The sequence below is a fragment of the Cygnus atratus genome, chromosome Z (genome assembly GCF_013377495.2).
Source record: "Cygnus atratus isolate AKBS03 ecotype Queensland, Australia chromosome Z, CAtr_DNAZoo_HiC_assembly, whole genome shotgun sequence".
Classification (NCBI taxonomy): domain Eukaryota; kingdom Metazoa; phylum Chordata; class Aves; order Anseriformes; family Anatidae; genus Cygnus; species Cygnus atratus.
In genome coordinates this window covers 27,575,816-27,601,882 of record NC_066396.1, presented here as the reverse complement: position 1 = coordinate 27,601,882, position 26,067 = coordinate 27,575,816, and the positions used below count along the sequence as shown (strand labels likewise).

Genomic DNA, 26,067 nt, shown 5'->3' with positions numbered 1-26,067 from the left:
AGAAAATCTGGAATTTACTGGCTATAAAAACTGAAAATGTACTGTAGTCCATTAGGGTTAAGTCACTGAAATGAACGTGTTGTTTAACATATTACCTGATGATAAGATGGGCAATGAATGTTTTCCTTGGATATTGAAGGTTTGCAGTGGATAGGGAAAGTGTGGGCATATTACTGTTGGCATAACTCATATTTCAGATAAATGAGAATGAAATACCACCTCATAGATACATTAATATACAGGAGAAGCCAAGTGGGGAAAAAGAAGCTCTGATGTAGGGTGCTCAGAACAGTTTCAGTACAATTAAAACTTCAGACCTACTAATTGATTTTAAGTTTGTGAATATATATTCTTCCCCCAAACATAGTTTGTGCAGACAACTCATGAGGCTTGAAAAATCATAGAATCTACAATCATAGAATCCTGAAGGCTGGAAAAGACCTTCAAGATCATCTGGTCCAACCATCACCGTACTACCAATGTCACCCACTAAACCATGGACCTAAGCACCAAGTCCAACCTTTCCTTGAAAGCCCCCAGGGACGGTGACTCTACCACTTCCCTGTGCAACCCATTCCAATGCCTGACTGTTCTTTCTGAGAAGAAATGTCTCCTAATTTCCAATCTGAACCTCTCCTGGCACAACTTGAGGCCATTCCCTCTAGTCCTATCAGTAGTTACCTGCGAGAAGAGGCCAACCCCCAGCATGACCCATAGTCTGATGATAAAAATGAGCATTTAATATTTTTAAGGATTGTATGGTCTGAATTTGTTGAATGTTATGGAGTGTTTCTGAGTGTTTCATGCATAAAATGAAATATTACTATGTCAACTGAATTTTCATATCTCTAAGCAAATCATGAAAGCAATTTATAGCATTCAGATGAGAGCAGCAGGGGACATTTTATAAATATATTAAAATAACAGTAAACATGCTGTGGTTTGGTGGTACATTTATAAAGTGTAAGTCCACATGCTTTGACCTGGGGGAACAGCAGAGATGTGTTTACAGTTGCATATCAAGATTTAATATTCACTAACAGCAAATAGATTTAATCTGTATACAATGAGAGCTGTGCCAAAGAACTTGTGTTTTCATTTTATAGCAACCAAGCCAAGGACAGTTTGTAAATACACGTGCCAGTTTTCATGGGATTCTTTGATTCTATTTTTTATTCTTTGGCATATGAAAAAGAAAATATTTCCCTAGTTGTAACTATCATTATGGGGGTTTTACTGTTGAACATATGAAACATTATTGTCACAGTCTAATAATCATACCAGACCATATCTGTGATTAAAAATTGACTGGATAGTAGCCCGTGCTTTGTTGTCTTTTAAATTAAGGATGAAAACATGGGTATGCAATGTGAGCAATGTCTCACAGTATATGGGGAAAACAGAGCAAGGTAAAATTATTGGAAATGCTGGAACGTCTTTCTGAGGACTTCAAATTGGGAAATAAGGGATGCTAGAGAGAGTGCCAGAGACATTATTTTGAAATCTAAATCTGATTTATTCCTACACTGTTGGCCATTACTTAAAGCACTGGAAAGCATGGCTTTGACTCACAAGTATTTTCCTGGAGGTGATGTGGATACAGATCTACCCACCTCAGCAAACCTCTCTGGTACCTACACACAGATAGGCTCTGTACCCATCACTGCAGCCCTGAGGGGATGGGTCCTAAAACTGGGATCGTGACAAGGGAGGTTGTTAGAGGTCTCCCTCATGTCTAGGTGAAATCTGCTCTTCTCTAGGGTGACCTTTCTTTGCTTCTAAACCATCCAAGCCTGGTAGATCAGTACACAGGTCTTCTTCTCTTTCTCTCCTGTAACTGGATATATACGAGCAGCCTCAGGGTAAGTGCTGAGTGTTCCCAGCAGCACAGTCCCTGTGTAGAGATAGTTATAAACATATATTTTTCTTTTCCTCTTTCTTAGCTATGTGAAGAATATAAATAGTCTCTGTATGTAAATATACAATTATTCAGCCGATGCTCACCAGCAGTCATATACAGGCTGGTATAATGAATAAAGTTTTGCCCAGGCAGTGACCTATTAAAGTTGGGTAACAGCCTATGGGATTTGGCCCACACTACTTGGCTTGTGTGGAGAAAGCCACTGTAACCAACAGCTCATTTCATAATCACTGGGTATTTATTTTTTCCAGGTGCTTATAAAACAGTCTGAAGGGCTATTTCAGTACCGAGCCATGACAGTTCAGATGAGAAAGGTAGACATCTAACAGGATTGAGTGAGAGGTTTCCTTCAGTCAAGGTTGGGCTGTGCAGTAATGAGGGTGTGGGACACGGAGCACATCCTGCGTCATTGTGTGGGATGCAAGTTGCATAAGAGACTCATTTTATGTATCAGGTTAAAAAAAAAAAAAATCCTGCAAACTAGCTCTTCTTTGAAGATGAGCCCTCCAGAAGTTACCTTTAAGTTCAGAAATTGAGGTAATATAGAATCCTCTTTCTTAAGAGAATGAGGTGAAACCTTACTGTTTGTGCAAAGGTGATGCTGCCTTGCTTCATGCCATGTGTGCAGACCTAATGCATACTATTGGCCCTTAGGCAGATGTGGCATAAGAGCTATAATCAGTTTGAATTTCACTTTCTTCATTTACTGTGTAGCTATCAATTCTTAGACAACACACAGCATTACACCACTGTAGCTGAATAAGGAAAATGTATTTCTTGTGATTTTTCCAGTGGTTTTCTTCAAGGGATCCTGAAATAGACCTCCTTTTTTTTGTGCCTGTCAAGGGCACACTATTAAAACTTATGAATATTCTCAAGGAGTCTTACCAAATGTAACAAAATTCCCATTTTTGCAGCTCTAGATTCTGCATTTTGTTTGTTTGTTTGTTTGTTCATTTGTTTGTCTGTTTTGGGGGGGCTGGGGGGAGAGAAGGGAGGACTGCAAGAATTTTTGAGACAAGCGATATCAAAATAAAGGTGTTGATTATTGATAAATGATTTATACGTACAATGTCTATAAAACTGTCCTTACTCTGTCTGCAGAATATACCACTCTCCTTTCTTCTCACCCATGTGAGAGCTGAGTTTTTTTACATGTTTTCTGTATTGTGTGCTTATCACCTTCTCTTACCTAACTCCGAAGTGCTGTTTGTTTGTTCATTTGTTGTTTTTTTTCCGGCTGTCATATTCACTGATTGTTTTATCTGGGGAAACTTTGCATGAAGATAATTCAACAGTATGACCCCTGTGGCTACTGCTTAGAGCCTCCAGAGACGAGGACTGATGGAGCTTGTTTCCAGGGGCAATCAGTGCAAGATGATGGCAAAGTCTGGAGCCTGCTGTGTAGGGGAACCAGACAAGTGGGAGGACTATCTTTATAATGAGAAAGTGGACTGGATCTCTTTAAAAATCTATACTTTTCTAAATACCTTTTTTCAACAAAATGTTTACATCTCTAGATCTCTCAAGGACTGTTTAAGAGCTTACCACTTCAGATAAATTATCAGTGTGAATCATGAAATCTCCAGATGGAATACATATACAAAACATCTTGTAAAACATACAAAATAAAAATACTGTACATTTATTTCTTCAGTGTTTCCATGTTAGCTGGAGTTATTTTAATAATGTTCTGCCAATACATCTCCAGATTTCATTTTTGACACATTTGTAAGTGGATATTTTTCTCTAATTGTATTTAATGTCTCATCTTGGAAATTCATTGCTGGAGGCTAGCTGGTGTCAATTGCCAAAAGTAATTAGAAAGATGAAGTTTGTTTAAAAAGCTGGTGATCACTGTTCGTCCTGCTTGTACCCTAAAGCATCACAACTGGATGCAAGACAGAGAAATTAATTCTAATCCTGAGCCTAGTGGAAATGTCTCTTACTAAAGTTTGAATTTTCTAAATTTCTTGATAGAAAAACAAAGGGTACCAATATTTTTTTTATTTTATTATTATTTTTTTTTTCACAGCATGGTGAAATTTGTGTGATGAAACCTGCTTTAATTACTCGGTCAGTGCCTGCAGTGCATTCTTAAATAAACATCTTTGTATTTGAATACATGATTCTATACCAACCTCCAAAAAAAATATGTTTTAAGTATCTTCAGTTAAAAAATAATTTACAATGCTCTGTAGTTTAGTTACAAATATTCAAACTGAAAATAAAACACATGTTGTTCTCAGTGGGGGAGAAAGTGTCAGGAGAATAGAATCATAGCAGTTTACAGATTAATCTCCTCTGCAGAGACTGGTCTGTCCATGTGTTGAGGGACCAGTCTTCCAGTTACAGGGCACCAGGTGGTCACCTATGGCTGATTTAAGAAGCAAACACTGCCACAAATGCTATTAGTAGTGTGTAATGAGATTAACTCCCCATAGTACTTGCAATATCCTTGAGGTTTTTCGTAAAGCAGCACATGGCTGATCACCACATCTTAAACAATGAAGAGTTCAATCTTTCATTGCTGTATGCACGTAACTCTCATAATAGGTGTTAAACATGCACATAAAGGGAAGAATAGACCTTAAAGTTTAAGCAATCATGGTATGCTAAAGGTTTCTAACACTTTCACAAAGAACCAGACCAAAATTGGATGACTATTCCCACTGGGTGAAATTATTAAGTATTTTCAGAGATTTGTATTTTTGAGGCATAAAAGGTGATTAGAGGTTCCTAAATAACAAAGAAGATTTAGGAAAAGGCAGGAAAACCTAGCTGCAAAACACTGATCCTAAGGTAGAACTCGTAATTAATTATTTTTTCCTTTCTTGACAGGGTGAGCTCTTTGCTTGCTTGAAGATTAAAGTAGGTGTTTTTAGAAATAGATCTCTTCCTCTCTTTCCTTCTTTACTTATTTATCCATATTCACGTTAGTGCAGTGACAGAAAGGAAAAAAACAATCCAAGCTGGTCTCTTGACTGGCCTCTGGAGTCTGCCCATTTTTGTCATATAAATGGCCAGCTTTTGCTGTCACACTTGCTGGTTCATTGATTTCTGATTTCTGAACCCTTTGACTTCTGATAATGGGTATTTTTTTCTTTTACTGTATCAGTGGATATGAGCTACCATTATTGTTTATATATAATGCTTTTGATATTGCAGTTTCCACAAGTGATTAGTGTAATTGCTTTGTGAAAATTTAGATTTTAGGTACTAAAAGACACTGACTTTTGAAGATAATATTTGGATACAGGTTTGTATTTATTGAATATGTTGCCTTTTTTCCCCCTCCATCCTTGTTTATGATGTTCTAATTGCAGGATAGCATTGATTTTTTCAGTTTTATAATACCGTCCAATCGGTTGAACTTAAACATATCATAGGAAAACTTAAGGACAAAGACTACTTTAAGCATTAATTCCAGAAATGAAAGCAAAAAGAAGGTTCACTTTGTGCTGAAACATGTAGCTGGTAGATATGCTTTCTCATTTTCTTCTTTATGAAAACTTGGAATTAATTAATAACACTTGCCTATATTGTACTTGGAGGCAGTTTATTTCATATTACATTTGCAGTTTGTATAAAACCAAAGAGAATTGCACACATTCAATCAAGAGTTAGAAGATGAAAGAGTTTTGAGGCTTTCAAGTGAGTTTCTTGTCTGGAAGAGGAAGATCTCCGCCTTTGTGTAGAGCAGTTGATCTCTGCTTTCAGACCAGGAAAGCATGTGTTACTAGAATATGACAGTGAATTTAAGTTTAGAAACTGATTAATAACACTAATAGCACTGTTAATCTTCATGGTGTTTTTGTTTTGATGTTGTTTGATTGATTTTCTTTTCTCGCTATATAAAGCAAAATAAAAGCTTTGGGCAAGATGTCCCATGGAGCTGGGAAGGTGGATGGTTGCTGAGGGAAAAGACTAAACCAAATTCTTATTAAAGGCTTAGAAACAAAGCATCTTGTTAGGTTTTACAGTGGTTGCAGAGGCTCAGAGAGATATTCCACAGCTGGTAATTTAGTTGATAGCAGTAATATATGTTTGAAAGAATTGGAAGTTTCTAATGGTTATAAAAGTAAAAACAAGTTTTTAAAAATACAAATTTTTGCTTAACATAGCTATTATGATTGTATGAATTATTCAGGAAACAGCAAAAAAGCTGTGATGTTACTTGTGAAACAACTTCACCAAAACGTAAATTCCTTTCAAAGTGAATCATTGGGTGAATCATGTTTAAGGAGGTATTTTGGTTAACAGCCTGGGATCTTTAATGTATGTAATAAATGTTACATTACAGGTATCAAGGGTAGGTTGCAAACCGTTGTTTTTTGTTTGTTTGTCTGGTTGCTCCCCAAGAAAATTTATTGATTTCCAGGCTCAAGGAAGATTCAATGATAAATAATTTTTATACTGAAATTTAAGTGCAAATCTGGAGTGCAAGGCTTGCTTCAACAGCCCTTAGTGCTTGTGAACATATCTGTCATTCATTATACATGGACTGCCAAACCAATGAAATTATTCTCTGAATTGAAGTAGGAGGAAGAATAGAAATTATATATAAACTGAGAAACTTTGATTTTTTAATAAATACGTGTCGAAGAAAATCTGCTTGAGGGAGAGAATGGATTCCCCATGTGTGAAACCCCTACTGGTTGTATTAAGACTTCTTTGATTTTCACAGAGATGGCAGATGAACTTAAAAATAAGTTGCATTTGCAGTAATGACCCCAAGACCAGAAATATCCCCCAGAGGGTTTTAATTGGAGCTTTGGGTTTGGCTTCAGCTGCCACAGTGATGAAAGTCCATTAGTAAGTAAGCTAAAGCAATTTGGTAACATTAACAGAGACCTTCTGAAGTGATCAAAATCCAGAGGCTTCTCACTGAAGGAAAGGAGACTAAAATTGCGTTCGGGTAGAGATGTCTGGGAAGGGAAATGGCAGATTTCTGTTTTTTTTTTTTTTTCTGAAATGTTCATTTCAGTATTCATCCCTTTGCTGCACATTTTGCATTACGTGTTTTTCCCTGATGTTTACTGTGCTGTCTTCCACAGAAAGTTGGAATTTGCTGTGAAGTGCAAGCATGCATTTGCACATAGTGCTGCAGGGAAAAGGAAAACTCTTGGGAAACTTCCCCAGCAGTCAGGAAGGTAAAGGCAGAATGGCTCAGTCAGGCACTGCAGCACAGGGAGGTAAAACTGAAAGGATGTTAGAAGGTTTTAGCAATAGCAGCATTGAAAGGGAAGTAAAATACATGTAACCATTTTTGTTTTGTTTTGTTTTTCAATACAGGAAGGATCTTGTCTAGTTGCTTAAGTTCCATTAAGGTGAAACATAATGCTGATGTTTTCTGTCTTATTTTTAGCAGTAGATAGTTATAATTGGAGAAACTCTTCCAGTCGTCATTGAGCTCAGTGGCAATTTTTCTTGTTCATTTGTATTTGTGTTAGACACCATGTTGTTTAATACAAATTGGCATAATCATTCTTTATTGGAAGAAGTTGTTAAAATTAATCTGATGATTCTTCTCCATAAAAAGCAGCCCTTGGAAATAATCCCAAGCATTCTCCTTTTGATGCATGAATTTGCTTAACGTCTTTAACAGCCCAGTAAATGGTTTTGCTTGTAATACTATGAGTATACCGGGCACTCATTATAACAAAAGAACAAATATGCTTCTAACCATCCCATATTATGATATAGGGTGTTGCTTGAGAAACTCTGGAGTGTGAGGTAATGAGACACAGCAATATTGGGGGAGAATATTCCGAACAAGATTTTGTTTTTCTATTTGACTGTTACTCCAAGTTGGGATGTGGAAGAGAGTTTATTTTTCTCAAGTCAGCAAAGTCAAGAATCACATTGTTGTGACTATTGCAGAAGCAATTCTCCTGGGGAACGGACTGCTCTGCTTGTGATTGTTTTGGTTTCTGGGTCCAAGATATTTTCTGGTTTTAGAAGAAATTTCCTTGTAGACAGAAGAGATCACTTCCAGAAGAGGTCTGATTTTGTGCAGTGCTCTTTTCTTTTCCCTGGTTAGTAATGCTTCCAAATGCAGGCTCAGATGAGGACTTTCTGTGACCTTCATGACTGATGAGTCAGCTCTGCATCACTGCAGTCTCCCATCGTGGTGCGTGTTGACTGCCAATTTCTATGCAGTACCAGGGTAATGCACTGTGCAGCTGAAAACTAAAACTCCAGATCCATGGATCAATTTTGCAGCATATCTTAGAGCTGCCTTTGCCATTTTCTGTGCATTTGGGATTTAAGGGCAGGAGAGAGATTAGCATGAGGCAATGAAAGGATTACAGCCTATGTTATTATACAGGGCTGACCACGGCATGGATGCCATTAACTTCCTCACTAGCTGTTAGCAGCATTTTAAGATTATTACTTGTAATGGAAACGTGTAACTCAAGACCACTGCTTACAGAGAATCTCACATTTGCCTACCTGTATCAAGTTTATGAGGTATAAATTCTAGGAGAGGAAAAGATTAAATTCATTTGCTTGATAGACCTGGCCAAATCTCTCTGTAACTTCAGTGGGTGCTGGTTTCGGTTTTATATTGCCATTTGTAGCTAGAATTTCAGGGTCTGGAGTGCAGAAGGTATTATTTGTTAAATAATATAGATATCTTAATAGCCAGGCAAATGGTTTATGGAAGAATTTCGTCCATGGACAGTAGTTAACAGTGACTTAAGGAGATCTTCTAAAAAATAATCCATTATGGATAGCTTTTTAAGTATTCAGTATTTTATAATGCACAACATACTGATCCACCCAGCAGAACCAAAAGGATTGTGTAGCTAAGGCACTCTGCCTGACTTCTAAAGATTCAGGTTTCTGTATGACCTTGGAAATTGTTTCCTTATCTCTATTTTATGAGTTTAAAATGCTTTCACACCTATCAGATGAATCTTTTGAACCCAGATTATCTTTTGAACCCAAAAGATAAAGTTAACTGTGAAAGTAGTTCAGAGTTCACAGTGTTTTTAGGTTTCTAATCTACAAAAAACACTATATGGGAATACTCCTAAGCAAGATCAAAATATGCATTTGAGGAAGCCACTGTGAACCGTGTATACTTTAGGGGGAGATCCTAATTTTTATTTATGTGGAACTACCTATAAGTGCCACCTACTGCCTTGAAAATAAAAGACTATGCAGTTTATGTAAAATAGTTTTAGGGGCAAAACAATTTAAGAATAAGACATAAAATTAGACATAAAGATGCCTATGTACATATCTATGTTGATGAGTGCTGCAGTCTTCTAGCTGCCACTGAGACTTCTGAAAAAGTAGAAGTGGTGGAGTTCAGGGACAGCCATGCTTGCCTATAGCAAAAACTGGGCATTAAAAGAGAAAACAATGACTGCTGCCAGGAGTCCAATATCTCTGTAACAACTGGTTGAGATACTAGGTGGTTTCCCCAGAAATATGAAATCTTAGACATTCAGAATAATTGGTTATCCTAGGACGGATAAGGAAAGTTTGGTCTTGTAATCAAAGAAGGATTTCAGTAATTAAAAGACTGTCACTCACCCACAGAACACCTTTTTATTCAACTGCTTCTCAAAATATTTTGGCGTTCTTTAGCTGTTGGTTAAAATTGGCAAGGAAATGCTGCTTTCTTCAAGAAGAGGCTTGTATTTTTGCCTGTTGGTAGCAAATTTTAATGCATGACAACAGTAACTTGCAGGTGAATTCATTGAATGGATTGGTGGTGCTGACTGACTACTGGTTATATTTTTCCTTTAGCAAATTCAAGTGTCAACCCATTTATCAGGAGCATTGGAATCCATTACAATTGCAAGTGCAGTATATAAACAGGAAGTGTATTTTCATTCTCTTTGGCAGTGATTTTATTGAGGTCTTCAGCCATGTTTAAGTTTCACTCCTGTCCATCGCCTCAGTGAAATCAATAATGAAAACTCCAGGTGACTTGGTTCAGTTTCTGAGGCATACCCCTTTTTTGTCAAAACAAAACCAAAACCAAACCAAAACAAAACAAAAAAAACACCGGATTTGTAGGCATTTAAAATGTAATACATAAACTTCTATTTGTTCTGCTTTAGACTGGTTTGCTTCAAGTTTTTTCAGAGTACTTTTTGTAATACATCTTCATTCAGAAGAAATTTTTAGCTCTTTAGCAATCATCCTTAGAGCCCTGAAATTGTAAAACATGAAGAATTATGTGAAAAATGCTGTTTCAGACGGGGAGTGATGATAGCTGAGGGTAATAATTTGCTCTTGAGAGTACCAAATGGGAGAGAAAGACCAGCAGTTTGCTTCTGCTTGATGAATGGCTGTACTTTGACAGCAAATTGGATGTCACATAAAGTTGGCGAAGGGTGCAAGAAATTGATATTTATTGTGTAAAGTTGATACAATTAGTCTGTTGCTAACAGGGTATGTGAAAATGTGATTTAATGCATTGAATTCACTTCAGATTTCATTGTGAACTGTGGAGCCACCTGTGTTGTTTGATAGGGGGGCAGCACTTACAGCATCTCCTAGTGCAGCTCAGCTCAAGTCTGCAAGCATTACAGGTTAACATTTGAGACAGAAGATATGAACCCAGATATGAATATTCATGTAAAGGGGTTAGTTTGCTTTCCCTGACTGCTGCTCAACAGTACTGAGCAAGGATAATGGACTGGCTTTGTGTAGAGTAACTGGGGGCTGAATTGTGCAGTTTCTTTTCAGGCTGCACCATCATCTTCTGTCTAGCCATATATTTTCAGGGATCTGTTACTATCTCGAAATATAAACTCAGATTAAACCTGATAGATAAGGACTTATCCAAGAACTAAAATGGAATTATATCCAACTAGTCTTATTTCATTAAATAAAAATGAGCTTAAATGTCTTAAAATACAATATGCTGCAGGACATCACCTCTTAGGACTTGTAGTTGCTAGGTAGGTGTAAGTAGGAAAAACCTTTAACTATCACCAGGCTGCAGCTGAACCATATGAAACTTGAATATGAATTCCATTTGTATTCAGAAGGAGAAGGTAAAGCAGGGGTTTATACTTCTCACAAAGTCACAGCACAGTTTAGACTCCAGCAGATCAGATGCAAGAGATATCTAACTCTGCAGAAATGATGCATAATTCTCTATAAAAAAGTACATTACGTTTGATTTGAATCTGAACTAACCATTATGTTGAGGGCAAACAGGTTTAAGCAATTACAGGGAGAAGAGTAACACTTTAGTCAGTGTCACTCTTCCAAATCTTTGTCACTGTCAGAGGGTTCAGCAATGTTAGTAGAGCTGACTTTTAGTTCACAGCTGTCATGTCGACTCAGCATCCTAGCCACTATGTGTTTTATTTTCACTCAGAAATGTGTAAAGTATTGTGACGTTCCTACATATCTATAAGAGTTCTTGCTGGAAATATATATATGTATATATATATATATTATTCCTTCTTTGCACCCAGATAAAATGTAAGAAGTCATTAGGTCACACTGAGCCCTGGAGGCAGTGAATCTATCTTCTCTGATGTAAATGCAGTGATGTCTGTTATGTACACCCCATCATGTCATCGAGTTGTAAGACTGTTCAGCCTCTGCAGCACCCTGCATCACCTGCAGGGATCTCAGAGAGTGCCTGGAGGGGCTTTCTGAAGTTCTTCTCCCACTGTCCAGTGACTTGACATTATGTGGCCATCTCTCTAACAAATCTGCAAATCTTCTCAGTTGCAGATAGGGAACTCTAAATTTTTACAACATCAGGATTTGTTTTGGCAGCTCTGTAAAACCCTCTACTTTGCTTAATGCTGTAAATTTACCTATTTCTCTAGTTTGCAGTTCAGGCCAGAAAAAGTTAAAGCCTCTGGTGACTGCACTTCATTGGAGAAGGTAAAGGGTATGGAACTCTGCATGTCATATATGCAAGGTTTCTTCAGATAACAGATAATCTGCTGTAAAGGAAGATCTTGATCCTTCCTCATTGGTCTGGAATTGTTGCAATGTAGTGCCTCCAGACTGACAGCGGGGAAGTTTAAGGGCTGGTCACAATTATGGTGTTATATGGTAATTTATGACTGTTGATCTTTGTGTTGAAAATAAGAAAAAAGAATAGATTTATTCAGTTAGTTTAAAAAATAGCAGCCACCAGATGACCAGTCATCCAGAACTCAGAATACCCTATTGATAGCACAAGGCAACCATGCTGACCACGAGGTTACCATGACCTTTTTGAAATCTTTACTGGAAATATAAGGTGAAACGGGTAGCAGTTTGAAGTTATCTAAAAGGTAAGGGCTATTGCACTATTGTTTGCTAGGGAAGAAGCTCAAAAGGAATTTATTACTTTAAATGGATTACATGCAAAGGATATGATAATCTTTCAGTAAATTTCATCAGGCATGGTAAAACTGAAACCAATGTGATGATTCTTGAACATCAGTTATTGCTTTCTAGCATAGTGTCTGATGTATCCCAGTACTTTTTTGGAGTCTAGCAACTCACATAGTGTGCTCTGTCTGACATCTTGTTGTGTGCCTCAGGCTATTACTTCTTTTTCTGCTAAAGGTGTATTTTGTTTTGTCAAAATTAATTAATAATAATTTATCAAAATAATAATTTATCAAAATTAATTAAATACAAAAGAGTGTCTTACTTGTCCATGCCTTGACCTTCAGTGGTTCAGACCACCCCACCACCACCAAGCCCTGTGCACTCACATGTATGAAATCCTTAGCTGGTAATATTTTTCAGTCATCCAGCTCCGGCTTTCCATGGGCATAAAGCCACTACAGCTTTTAAGGGGTGACTACATCAGTAATACCCACAAACTGCTAATGTCACCCAGCATGGTGACTGGCAGAACAAGGTGGTAATGTCTTTTGAAAGAGAGACAATACTTTAGTGTTTTTTTGTGTGTGTTTTTCTTTGTTTTTTTGTTTGTTTGTTTTAAAATGACATAGAAAAAAATGTTAAAAAACGTTAGAAGTTGATAAAGGATTTTGTTTGAATGTCAGCTCAGCTGCTGTTCTCCCATCACCCTCTCTGCCAGAAACACCACAGAAAATATTTTCCTGCTTCCTCTATGGATGGGCTGTTCTGAATTTAATTTGTGTGGAAATGGCATTGATGGGGAGTGAGGGAGTGCTGGTGTTCATCCTGGGTGGTGGGAAGGGCTGCTGGGAACTCTTCTGTTGAACAGCTTTTTGCCTATAGCATGCATCCCCATGGGCTGGTGTTGCACAGGCAAAGTGTGTGTCAGCAGTGGTTCTTGGTTAAAAAGACTTAAAACAAGGCTTGCTTGCTTTCCCTTGCCATTCATTTACATTTTGTGCTTGCACAAAATTAACTGCAGTATAGTTAGAAGTGCATCCCACGATCATAGTGCTTGGTTGGCCTGAAAAGACCAACTGTGTAAGTTAGAAACCTCTTTAGTCACTTCTCAATGTTACTGGCAATACCAGTCTCAATAATCCTAGGATATTGGTCAATGGGATTCTATGGCCATAGTAGACGCAGTCTACTTCTTCTCTCTATTGGACTGCTTCTGGATCAGACAACTGCCAAGACTATTCATAACTGGTTTAAATTTGAAGCTTTACTTAATAAAATTGGGAATGAGGAGATATTTAGATTTCTTCCAAACAGAATTAATATTTAATATTTATTTCCTGAAGTTGTTAGATAAGAGTTTGACTTGCCTTTCTGAAAATAAAGTTGGGTAAAATATGGCTACCCAATTGCTGCTGTGCAACCTGGAAATTTTTTCCTTTCTTCCTCTGTCACATCATAAAAACATTCCATTAAATGTGTAGAGAAAGGCTGTAAAAATCCAGTACAGTTAATTTAGAGAATCTCCGGGTCTTCTACACACATCTCCAATCCTCCTACTCCATCTATAGTTTAGGAAGTCACAGTCTCTAGCCAGGCTGTGAAATGGTCATGCTACTTTCTTCTCCTGCCCTGTGACATTTAATTTCTCTTTGGTAAAACTGTCCCTCTGAGAGACTTTCCTTCATCACAGCCAAGCATCTCCAAGTAACAACCTGAGCAGCAACCCTCTGTTGCTCCTACAAAACTGTCACGTCCATAAAGGACGTACTTTTTACTATTCAAGCAATGGCATAGGATCATTTTATGGTTAATGGCAATAGAGCCCACCCTAGAATTTTACATGAGGGAAGCCCTTGTAGTGTCTTGCACCCTGCCAGTGATTGGTCCCCACCCTGTGTGGTCAGCAGTAACACACCCACATGGAGGAGCTGAAGAGGGGGCAGTCACAGCTCCAGTTGCAGCTCCAAACAGGCACGTGTATATGGTGCAGACCGCCACACTTGCCTCTGGAAATCAATCTCAAGTTGCATGGAACCATGCAACCACTGGAGCTGGGTGTCTGCACCGTGGGGGTGTAAGTCATGTGTTACCTCCATCTGTGCCAGTCAGTGAGAGTTGAGGCTCCTCTGGTTGAATTCATCTCAGCTACAGAGATGACTTGGAGTAGCATCAGTGAGGTCCAAAGTCGGTGCTTTGAGTCGGGTGGATACCATGCATCTTTGTCTAACTTCGCATGCGGCTGAACGCATTTCTTCTATAGCTATGTTTAATGTGTTAACATCTAATCATAGATGACGCTTAGTTTGGCCTGAAGCAAAGTGTGTTCTGTGTCACCCACTATTACATGAGAAATTTCTGTGGCAACTCCAGGGTGACAGTTTCTTTCATTTCCTTCCCAGCACTAGATTCAATTCAAACTAGATTCCAGCACTAGATTCAATACGCTGCTTAATCTCTTCATTTGATGGAAGCTTGCAGAATAACTAAAATATCTGATCATAGAACATTTTCTGAAGGAGTCTGTGGCAACAGAGCCATCTGGATGCTTTACTGAATGCAACCTCATGTATGCATTCCTGTTAGGCCAGGAAGCAGAGCTATTAAAATAAACTGAATTACAAAGGCTAATGCCAGAACTGGATGCTGCAGAGGGAGACTTGCCCTTCTCCACTTTTGTCATATGCAGTCTCTCCTTGCAAATAAGTGCACCAAGAATAGGTGTTATGAAAACAAGTTTAACTTGATTTGATTATTATCCACAAGTCTCCAAGTATCGTCACACACAAAACAATAAAGAGCAACCTCATCTCACATTTTAACTGAGAGCATTCTTGAGGTTTTTTAGTTTGTTTTTCTCCTTCTCCTTTATTTTCTATCTTTTGATTACAAGCTCTTACATTTATGAATGCAGAGCTTCCCCAAAGCAACAGCAGAAGATGCAGTAAATTGAGAGGTGAGGAGGAGGCGGGTGCAGGACGGGTGAAGGCAGGGCCAGGGGCTGTGTGGGAAAGGCTGGCAACCCACCCTCTCAGACTGCCTTGATGGTGCTCTTGTCTTTTCGGGAATGCAGAGCTCTTTTCACAATCACAGTTCTTGGCCTTGTTATTTTAAGTCTCTTTACAGGGGAGTTTTTCTAAGTTGGCAAATACGTGACTTGTTATGTTTCCCCCCTACTTCCTTGTGAGTACAATTAATTATTTTAATTAATTAATATTATACCGAGCAGTTTGCTTGGAAAGGAAAGCTATCCTGGTTTTGGTCTAATTACCAGTCCACATTTCTGAATGACAATACAGCTGCTAATTAATCTCTCTGCAGTTCTCACAGAAAGAGATGCTGATAAGCATTTGCCAATTACCATAAGAAAAAAAAAATGTCAAGAGTCCTGTTGTGTTTTTCTGGCATCCACTCCCAGTCAGATGAATATCACTATTAAATACACAGACAGACTAACTACTGAGTATGAAAGCCAGCAGGCTGTGAGGCTGCAGCAGAACTGCGCAGACATTACTCATTCAGGAGCTAGCTGTATTCTGCACTTCTGTTCACTCTTGTTACCTAACATTGCTTGTTACAGTTTTTGCAAATGGGACGGAGGTGAAGCTGTATGGCAGGGCAGCAGGGCAAGTGTCAGACCATCCTGAAAGGGAATTTTTCACAGTGTTGTGGTATTAGTCAGTATTAGGGGAAGGCTGGAAGAGGACTTCTGTCATAGCTTTAATTAACCCGGTTGTTTTGGTGTGGCTGGGGACCTGGGATCTATGTGGGATGCTGCCTGGCTCTAGAGCACTGCCACAGTGAGTGTGCTTCTAGTGGTGTGGAGTGGGGACAATCCCTGGCCTCCTCTGCTCATCTCACAAACTGTGCTTGACAGACAGTACTGATGTATGGCACTTTGCTTCTTGTATAGGGGAAGTTTGCAGCCCTTGCTGACTTTCCTACTGCTGCAGCTAAGCTGTTAATATGAGAAAGCTCATTTAAAATCACCTGGTCATGCTAGAGGACTGTGTAGTCTCTGCTCTATCCGCGGTGTAGATATGTCCACAGAAACACAAGGCCAGGTGCTCAGCTGGTAGCAGTTACCCCAGTCCCTGATCACACCAGCTCAGTGAGACCAAGCTGAGTAACAGGAAGGAAAGGCACAGAACCCGCAGCTATTGACAGTTTATTTCCATTACCTTGAATTTCTCCAGTTTTTGGCACACAGTACCTCATGGCATTTGATGTTTCTGAAGACATGAGCCAATGCATTGGCTGCTGTGGCCATTGTGCGCAGCTGTGGTGAACCAGGGAGCTGCTGCACAGTGGGACACATAGCTAGCTCATGGAAAGCATTGGTTTAAACCATGTTGCACAGCTGGTTTAATTTTTTTTCCCCTCTCTGTGTTTGCAGGTCAGAAAATTCTTCACCACAGAAGTGATATCCTAGAAACAGTAGTCCTGATCAATCCCTCGGATGAAGCAGTTAGTACCGAGGTAAGTCACAGAAATATTTCACTGGATGTGTTATTAAAGCTCCATTAAGTGGACAGAAGGAGAGCAGGCCCTGATTGTGGCTGAAAGCATATGTTAGTAGTAAATATCAACATTATCAACCATCCCTTGATTTTCTTACTAGTTTCTCAGACTCCTGGTAAACTGCCAAAGGTGTAAACAGAAGCAGATCTCTGATCGTAGAAATCTTCTCCTCATAATGCACCAAATTCCCTTCTTGATGAAATGGAGGCAGTTGTGATAGAACTGCACCTGCTTTTCTTTGGCTCTTCCATTGTTGGTACCTCTAGATGTCTATTTTACACATGAAAATGTGCCTGAAGAGAAACTGGTGCCCTGAGAAAAATTCAGGTCTTTGAGGAAAATTGCTGTGTGATGGTGCCTCAAATTTGATCTGTGATCTGTCCTTCAAAAAACATGTAACATAATCACTGGACTCTGGAAAGCACCAGTTCCTCATGAAATCTGTAAAGTAGAGTTGAAGAACTGAGTACATAGTTCAAAGAGAAAATTGAGAAATTTAGATATTGAGACTGAAGGTTTAAAAAATAGGGATAATTGCATTGCTAGCTGGTGCTGGGGACCACTGACATGATAAGATTTCTGTGGGGAAATGAAGTGGTTTTACTTGCAATACTTTATTTTAAAAATCTATTTTTTACCAACCCAAAATGATATTAAACACCAACAGGAAGAAACACACTGAAGCAAATGAAATTTGTAAACTTTTATTTTATTTTATTTAAAATAACTAATCCACCTTAGTTAACAGCAGCTCATTGACTGAAAAACTATTTGTGAAAATCTCTTGCATTCATTAGAGGTGACTGGTAAGGAACAAGGAGGGCAGCTGGGTAGCAGCTCTTAGGATTGTCTTTAATACATTCAGGCTTTCAGAGTAAAAATAAAAAGCTTTAAAGTGTGTGTGAGGGGGTTGGAGAGTAGAAGAAACTGCCAAAAGTAAGGAAATGCTGTTTCTATCTCTGTTTCTTGTCTTCATTGGATGGATGACCACAAGGAAGAACATTGTCTGAGGCCAATTAATGACTTCTGAACTCTGTCTTTACTTCTTTGGCTTTGGAAGATGTTTGGCTAGGTTACTGCCAACTTCCTTTCACGAGGCTGTGGGAGGCAATCTTTACTTTGCTTTCATCTTGCCAAACTGATCACAGCCAGAAGTTAGAAGCTGGTCTTTATCTTGGCTGACTAAGCAAAACCCTCACTGGACAAAAGCCAGAAAAGATGGTAAGAAAGAGCTAGGAGAATTAAATTGGAGGTTAGAAGAGACATGCCTTGTGCATTATGGCAAATAGAAAACTTAGCTTCAAGTATCAGTAGTTTTCCATGTTGCAGTTGAGGAGACAGTGATATACCATGGAGCTCTGACTTCATCAGAAGAGAAAATTGAATCTATCAGTTCAGGAAAAACAAAGGCAAAAGTTGCTAGAACAATTTTTTTCTAATCTGTCTGGTAACAGCCATACTGGTTGTAGTTTGAACATGGTTCTGCCCAAAGCTCCTATCATGTTCCGTCAGCTGCCAAATACTTCCCAAAAGAGAGAAGTCCAAAAGCAGACAGACCACATATCCCCTAAGAAAACAAATTTCTGAAAACCTTATGAACAGTCACTTAGTTTTTAAGAAGACTCCACTCCATTGCCATAATACTCCTCCAATTGTGTATGTAATAAGTAACCCAGTTTCGGCTGAGTCTTGCTGTTTGCTATCTTCAGACAATTTGGGACTTCAACCAAGGGTAAAGTTGAACAGAATTTATCACCTTGCAATGTTTCTTCTTGAATGTAGTGGTCTTGAAATCAGAAGACAAAATTCTGGTAGTCCCTCAGAATGCTTTGATTATAGCCAGACACAGAATTTATGTGTCTCTGGAAGTTCTTTCATGTGTATCATATGTTACCCTCTACAATCTGCAACCATGTATTTACCTTTTTTTTCCCCTGCCATAGTTTTCTAGCTCTGCAGAATCTATTTATTCTGCAGAATCTATTTATTCTGCAGAACCACAGATTAATAAAATAAGTTAAAGGGGAATTATGTGACAGTCGCATATCAGTGATTCATAAATCAGGAAATAATTTTGCTGTTGGAAAACCTAGTAAGTTTATACATAAGTTGGCAGACTGTCCAGAGCTGCTGCCAGCAATGAGAGAAAAGACAGCAGAGGAAACCATCTTTTTTTATGGTTTTAATACCACTGGCGCAGACAGGGTTTCAAGACACACATCAGACAGACCACTGCATTTGTCTCTATTCTTATCTGAAATAGATAGACTCTATCTATCAAGGATATTGTTGAATTTATAATCATCTAAGTGCAATTAGTGACAAACCAGCATTACTTTTGTGCTTAATTAAAGGAACTTACTGCTGTTTAAAGTCAAGGCCACTTATTTAATAAAATAACAATGAAGATGTGGTAGAGTTGGCATCTTCTTGCAGATACAAGCTCTTCAGTGGCTCTTTTCTACTTGTACTGAAAACATGAGTTCAGCAGAGATTTAGGTCAAGCCTTTCTGGCTCAGCTTCCCTGGCGTGAGAGGGAATTATTTAGAACAATCGATTGCTTAACAATCAATATATAAATTTGAAAGAATGACTTGCTAGGAGTGCTGAGGTGATTATGTCATCTCCATGGAGATGGAGTTTGGATGCAATATCTACATGTGGAGTTGTTCCAGATGGACTCTTCCCATTTAGTTTAGTTTGGATAGCACTGTTCTGGAATCACTACTCTGTTTTAACTTAATTCTTCTTGAACAGAGGAATTACCACACTTGAAATTCAAGCCTTACCTTAATCTGAATCGATTTTTTGGTGCTGGGAAAAAAAAAATACTTTTTTGAAATATTAGCAAAAGGTTTACTCAACAGTACAGAATCTTATGAAGGTTTTATTTACTCTTATTCTTCAATTTAAGTTGAGATCAGCCAACAGAATGATAGTGAACGTATGAATATTTCTTAGGATACAGTTAAATCTCTCCCTGAGGTGGAAACAGGAATTACTAGTAGTTGTTGTGAGGGTCAAGCAAAGTAATGAGAATCTACTTTAAGGTTGTTATTTCAAAATGCAGAAGAAAATTATTTCTGAATAACAAGCTCCTTTAAGCCATCAGGCATCCACATAATTTAGTAACGTGTATGAAATAAGATCTTTCACAGGCATTCTATAAAAAGCCCATAGTTAGTGACATCATGAGGAGTAAATGGTGCATATGACTGTATCTGAGTGCCTGATGGTTAAGTTTATGATTTTGGTGAAGCGGGATTGTGATTTGTGACTGTTACTTTTCAGTGATATTTTTTCAACCGAATGGCAAGTTATGCTGTATACTGGGAAAAAAAAATAGAAAAAATAGAATGGCCTTCCAAAAACTGAGTCTGATAAGTGTAGTTGTCCCTTATTAGCATATGAGGCACAGTTGACCAAATTTGTCCCGATATATTGCTATTAAAACTTACCAAGGGTTATATAAGGAATATATTTGTTCATTGAAAATATTTCTTGTCGTTCCAATTTTATTCTCTTCTGCTTCTTGCTTTTTTTACATGTCTTTACTTTGACTTATTTATCAGGCCATCTCCCTAATTGATTCTTGTGCCTCCTTTGTTTCTTTTTGCTACTTGTTAGCAGAAATATAACTTGATGTTTCACCAGTACTGTGAGACTCTGCTGCAAAATATATTTTAAATTAAGCAAGGTAAACTGCTCATTCTCATAGGAATGTAGAAACACATGGTAACTCCCATTATTGCTGTGTTTCTCTCCTTCACTCTAGGTGCGTTTAATGATCACAGATGCTGCAAGACACAAGCTCCTTGTACTAACTGGACAGTGCTTTGAAAACACAGGAGAACTCATTCTTCAGTCAGGGTCCTTCTCCTTCCAGAACTTCATTGAGATCTTCACTGATCAAGAGGTGTGTTCAGAAAAGTATCTTCCATTTATTGTCGTGTGATGGCACAGGTTTCTAGAAGACCAAAAATGGCCCTCTGTGTTAGGTTGAATTTAGAGTTGGCAGCTTGATGCTGATGCTCTTTACTCTTCTTTCTTTAAAAACATATGCTTTCTTTAAAAACATCTATTTAATTTACTTTTTTTTTTTTTTTTTTAAATGTGAGTTGCTTAACTAAAGAATTGCATTTTAATTTGGGGAATTAAGTTTTAATTTTGAGAAACGGGAAACCAGTGAACCTTTTGACAATGTGTTGTGGTTTAGCCCGGCTGGCAGCCAAACACCACACAGCCGTTCGCTCACCCTCCCCCCTCCCTCTCTGGGATGGGGGAGAGAAACGGGAAAGTGAAGCCTGTGAGTTGAGATAAAGACAGTTTATTAAGACAGGAAAAATAATAATAATAATAATAATAATAATAGTATTAATAATAATAATGTGTACGAAATAAGTGATGCACAATGCAATTGCTCACCATCCGTTGACCGATGCCCAGCCTATCCCCGAGCAGCCGCCCCCCCCACCCCGGCTAGCCACCCCTATATATTGTTCAGCATGACGTCAGATGGTATGGAATACCCCTTTGGCCAGTTTGGGTCAGCTGTCCTGGGTCTGTCCCCTCCCAGCTCCTGCTGCATCCCTAGCCTGCTCGCTGGCAGGACAGAGCGAGAAGCTGAAAAGTCCTTGGCTTGGTGTAAGCACTGCTCTACAACAATTAAAACATCAGCATGTTATCAGCGCTCTTCTCATCCTAATCCAAAACATAGCACCCTACCAGCTACTAGGAGCAAAATTAACTCTGTCCTAATTGAAACCAGGACACAATGGAAGGAGATAGTGTTGCTTCTAAAGTGTACAGGTTGTTTATCTAAGGTGAACATACAAAGCAGGCAAACTGAATTTGACAAAGGTCCTTGCCTGTTGGCAGCTGAGCAGTAGGTGACATTAAATAAGATAGAGACTGTCTGTTGGAACAGCTGGAGAATTTTGCACCACCTACCCACTTGGCCTCTTTACTGTAGTGTTTAAAATCCGGCTAGAGAAACCTGTAAATTTTGTGATCTTTATGCACCAAAAATACAAGTATATGACATACCAGTATTTAATGCTGTTTGTTTCATGGCTTGTTATTTTGCTGTCCTGCTTAATGTGCTGTGTCTGAAAGCTCCCATAGGGCAGGAGCCCATAGTAAACAAGCTGTCACACTTAATTTGGCTGCTGTGTAAAACATATATTTAGATAAACTATATGGCTGCATCCATAGGATTTTAGTTTCCAAAATTAATTAGGAGAATTTCAGTGGAGTGATATTTGAAAGTTCAGTGCTGAAAAAGCAAAGTTTGCATTAGCTCCGATGTGACCTTACTGTATCTATTTGATCATGTTCTCAAAGCCTCTTTGTTCTGCATGTGGTTGTAGGGTTAGGGATACCTGCTGGAATTCCAGAACTGGATTCCTGCTCTCTGGAATGCATCTGGCCCCTAAAAGTCAGTTTGCAGAGTTACTTTTCTGTGGAATTGCAAGACAGAGCTCCATGTGCTTCTGGCTAAGTAGGAACGCATGAACTACATGCAAAACCAGGGGCAAATCCTATTGTTACAGTTAATAAGCCAACAACAGTTGGCTGGAAAGCAGAGGGGTGATGTCTGGCAACATGCTAGAGCCAGTGTGGGACTGCTGTGGGGCATGTGGGACATATTCCTTTGGCCCCAAGGAGGCTCCCATGGCTCATCTCTGCTGGTGGCAGCATGCTCACCAGCCAGCACGACTCTTTTAAAGCATTGGCATCCAGCTTGTTTTCCCTAAGCCTTGGGCTCTCACTGCTTCTACACATTTCAGAAACCCAAAGAAAGAACCTGATTCCCATATAGCAGCCTGTGAATGTGACATTTTTTCAATGCTCCCATTAATGGGAAATTTTCAGAGAGTCTACAAATTGGAAAAATGGTTAGAAAAAAAGGCTAGAAAAAAAGTGGTTAGTGATTTTCCAAATAGTGATTAAATGAAAGAATTCCTATGCTGTCCTGACCCGTAAGCATATAAGGTTTGATGAATATTGTCTGAAGTTCATGTTTCTGGTTTCTGTCCCTTTTGTTTCACTGGACCAAACCTGAACTATGGTGATGGAATGTGCCTACAAATAAATAAAGAAGTATTTCCCTTCGCCAGGGTGATACTCTTTTGAAGTCCAGTTCAGTAATCCATCTCTAGCTTGCAGACCTCTCTGCAGGCGATGCCAAAAAGCATTGTTTTCAATTTCTCCTGTGCCAGAGCATTGAAGATGTCCTATTCCACTGCCTCTGCAACAACAGCTATCAGAGGAAAAACTTTTTGTTATTGCCTTTGTGGTCCAGGGTATGAAGCAATGTAGTATGCTCTCGGAGCAACCACCTTGCTGTCTGCCTTCTATAGCTACAACACCTTTAAAACTTGAGGATTCTTCAAAAGAGGTATCCCAGTGTTTTAAAGATGTCCAGGTTCATAAATATGTTTCTTTGCTCGCAGACTGACTTTCAATCCAGAGGAAAGAAAGAGCATTTACATTCTTGTGTTATAAAATCATGTAAGCAGTGAAGTTGTCAATGCCCTTTGTGTCATTGTTGGAAATACAAATCCATTAAAGCCTTTACTGGGGCATTCCTGAGCTTGCTATTCCTAACAGATATGATCTATGCCTGGATTTTTTTTCCCAACTTTTCATTGGCCTGTGCTACCAATAGCTGAACAGTATCTGCATTAAGTGTGACAGCTTTTAAGAGGAAACGGAGATTGAATTTAGTGGTATGAAGCAGAAATCCAAATATGGTATTATATAAACTAGACAGGACTAACTGCAAACCTTGGGCCAGTATATTAATTAGCTCACTGTATTACTACATGATTTTCTATCTATCCAGAAAGTTGGCCCTCCATGAGAAACAGTCTGTACACAAGTTATCACCTTATGTATGCAACAGGCTTTGATTTATTCTCCCAAAGGAAGTGATCTTTTACTACTTTTAATTCTCCCTAATAATGTATTTTCAACCCTGACTAGGGAGACAGCATAAGGACTATACTGAAGATCCTAAATCCACTTCAGAGCTGTGGTCTTTGCTGCCACTCTTATTTCTGTGATAAACAGCAGGAATGGATCTCCTATTTCCCTTGTCATTTATCCTCTTCCATCTTTACACATTTTATTTTGCCTTTTTCTTTGTTCTTTTTCAGACAAAACCATGTCTGACATACAAGTGAAATTTCTTTAGACTCCTATCAAATGGTTCGGATACTATGTAAGGCTGACAAAGGAAGATAGAAAATATTTATTTTCTGCTTTATTTAGGCATTGGTTGGATTGTTTTTGTTTGGATAACAGCCACTGCATCTTTGATGAGTTTTATTTTTGGTAAATGCTGAAAATAAATAATGTAACACAAAGAAAGGAAGTTAGACATAGGCACACAGACACCCACAGAGATCACTGCAATCAAACATCATTTTAGTTTATATATATTCATTTCTTCCGCTGATTCAGTTTGTGGTCCAAGACTTTCAAATTGTTCAGCTGTAGCATAATAGACACTGTTCTTACAGCTCAACTGACAGTTGAGTCTCCGTAAAGAAGATTATGGTATTTTCCATGATACTGTGTGGGCATATTTTACACCAGCGTTTTATATCTGAATTACTTCTTTAAAGAAGAGTTTTACATAATTTGGTGTTTTCTTTGTTAAGAACAAACAGAATAGAGACAGACTGTGTCTGCCTAACTGGCAGAAGGTTTAAAATATGTTATACTTTTCCATGTTTGTTTGTGTACTGATCTGGAACAATTAAATGTTGTTTTTTAGATCAGATTGGAACAGAAAAATAGCCTTTCATACTATGGCATCTGGTGGTTTAACATCAATAGGTAGTTCAGCACTGCTCTCTCACTACCCCTCCTCAACAGAACAGGGGGAGAAAATATGATGAAAAAGGCTCATGGGTTGAGATAAGGACAGGGAGATCAATCACCAATTAGTGTCACAGGCAAAACAGACTCAGCATAAACGAGATTAATATTATTGCCTACTGCTAACAGATTAGCACAGTGAAAAAAAAAAGCAAAAGCAAACTAAGAACACCTAAGAACACTATGAACACCTCTGCCCCGTCCACCTCTTCTACCTCCTACCCCTAAGCAGTGTAGTGAAATGGGGTTACAATAATACTTCATCTTTGTTGTTCTTTCATGGTCACTCTCTTCCCCCACCTCCAGCATGGTGTCTCTCCCACAGGATGCCGTCCTTCTGAAACTGAGCCTGCGTGGGCTGCCCACAGAAGCAGCTCTTCAAGCACTGCTCCCACATGGCTCTGTACCAGGGGGTCCATCCCCCAGGAGCAAACTGCTCCAGCACGGGTCCCCCACGGGCAGCAACTTCCCTCAGACCCCCTGTTCCTGCGTGGGCTCCTCTCCACGGGCTGCAGCCCCAGCCCGGGGCCTGCTCCTCCAGGGGTTCTCCATGGACCGCAGCCTCCTCCAGGCCACATCCACCTGCTCTACCGGGGGCTCCTCCACAGGCTGCAGCATGGAGATCCACTCCGTGTGGGACCCATGGACTGCAGGGAGACAGCCTGCTCCACCAGGGGCCTCTCCACAGGCTGCAGGGGAACTGCTGCTGCTTGCCTGGAGCACCTCCTGCCCTCCTGCTGCACTGACCTGGGGGGCTGCAGGGATGCTTCTCACTCCTCTCTCCCAGCTGCTGTAGCACACCATTTTTGCCTGTCTTCGATCTGCTCTCCCAGAGGCCCAACCAGCATCGCTCACTGGCTTAGCTCTGGCCAGCGGTGGGTCCTTCTTGGAACCAGATGGAGCTGGCTCTGATCTGACATGGGGGCAACTGCTGGGCTCTGCTCACAGAGGCCACCCCTGCAGTACCCTGCTACCAAAACCTTGTTAAATGAGCCCAGTACAGCCTGTTCAGAGGATGTACTGTTTCCCATAGGTATTTGCATGGCTCTTCTGGATTGATTGGGGCAGCACAGAGGCTCATGTGCCAGTGGCAGAGATGGTGGTAGCACTTGCAGTTTTAAACTCATAGCTCTCATCCCCTCTGAATATAAAAGCTTCTACCGTCCTACTATAAAGGGTGCAGGAAGGAAGGAAGGGAGAACCTTGGTGTAATTTCCTCCTTTGGGCAGAGAGGAAGGGATCAGGAGTAAGCAGTTCCTTTGTATTTAAAAAAACAGAAATAATAATAATAAAAATAATAATAATCTAGTAGTAAACTAATAGTGTAAACAAGTTCCTTGGCTTCTAGGATGAGTACTCACCAGTGCAGAAGGTCTAACAAAAGTCTTATCTATCTGATTAGCTAATATTATTTTCTGTCATTAATT

General features: G+C 39.2%; 1 protein-coding gene across 1 annotated transcript in view; it reads left to right on the top strand.

Moving 5' to 3' along the window:
* Positions 1-26,067, top strand: part of MAP1B (microtubule associated protein 1B) — a 73,894-nt gene that overhangs the window by 33,577 nt on the left and 14,250 nt on the right. The window contains exons 3-4 of the mRNA XM_035565813.1: positions 16,629-16,711; positions 20,529-20,669. Coding sequence (XP_035421706.1) covers positions 16,629-16,711; positions 20,529-20,669 — 224 coding nt within the window. The remainder of the gene's footprint in view (positions 1-16,628; positions 16,712-20,528; positions 20,670-26,067) is intronic.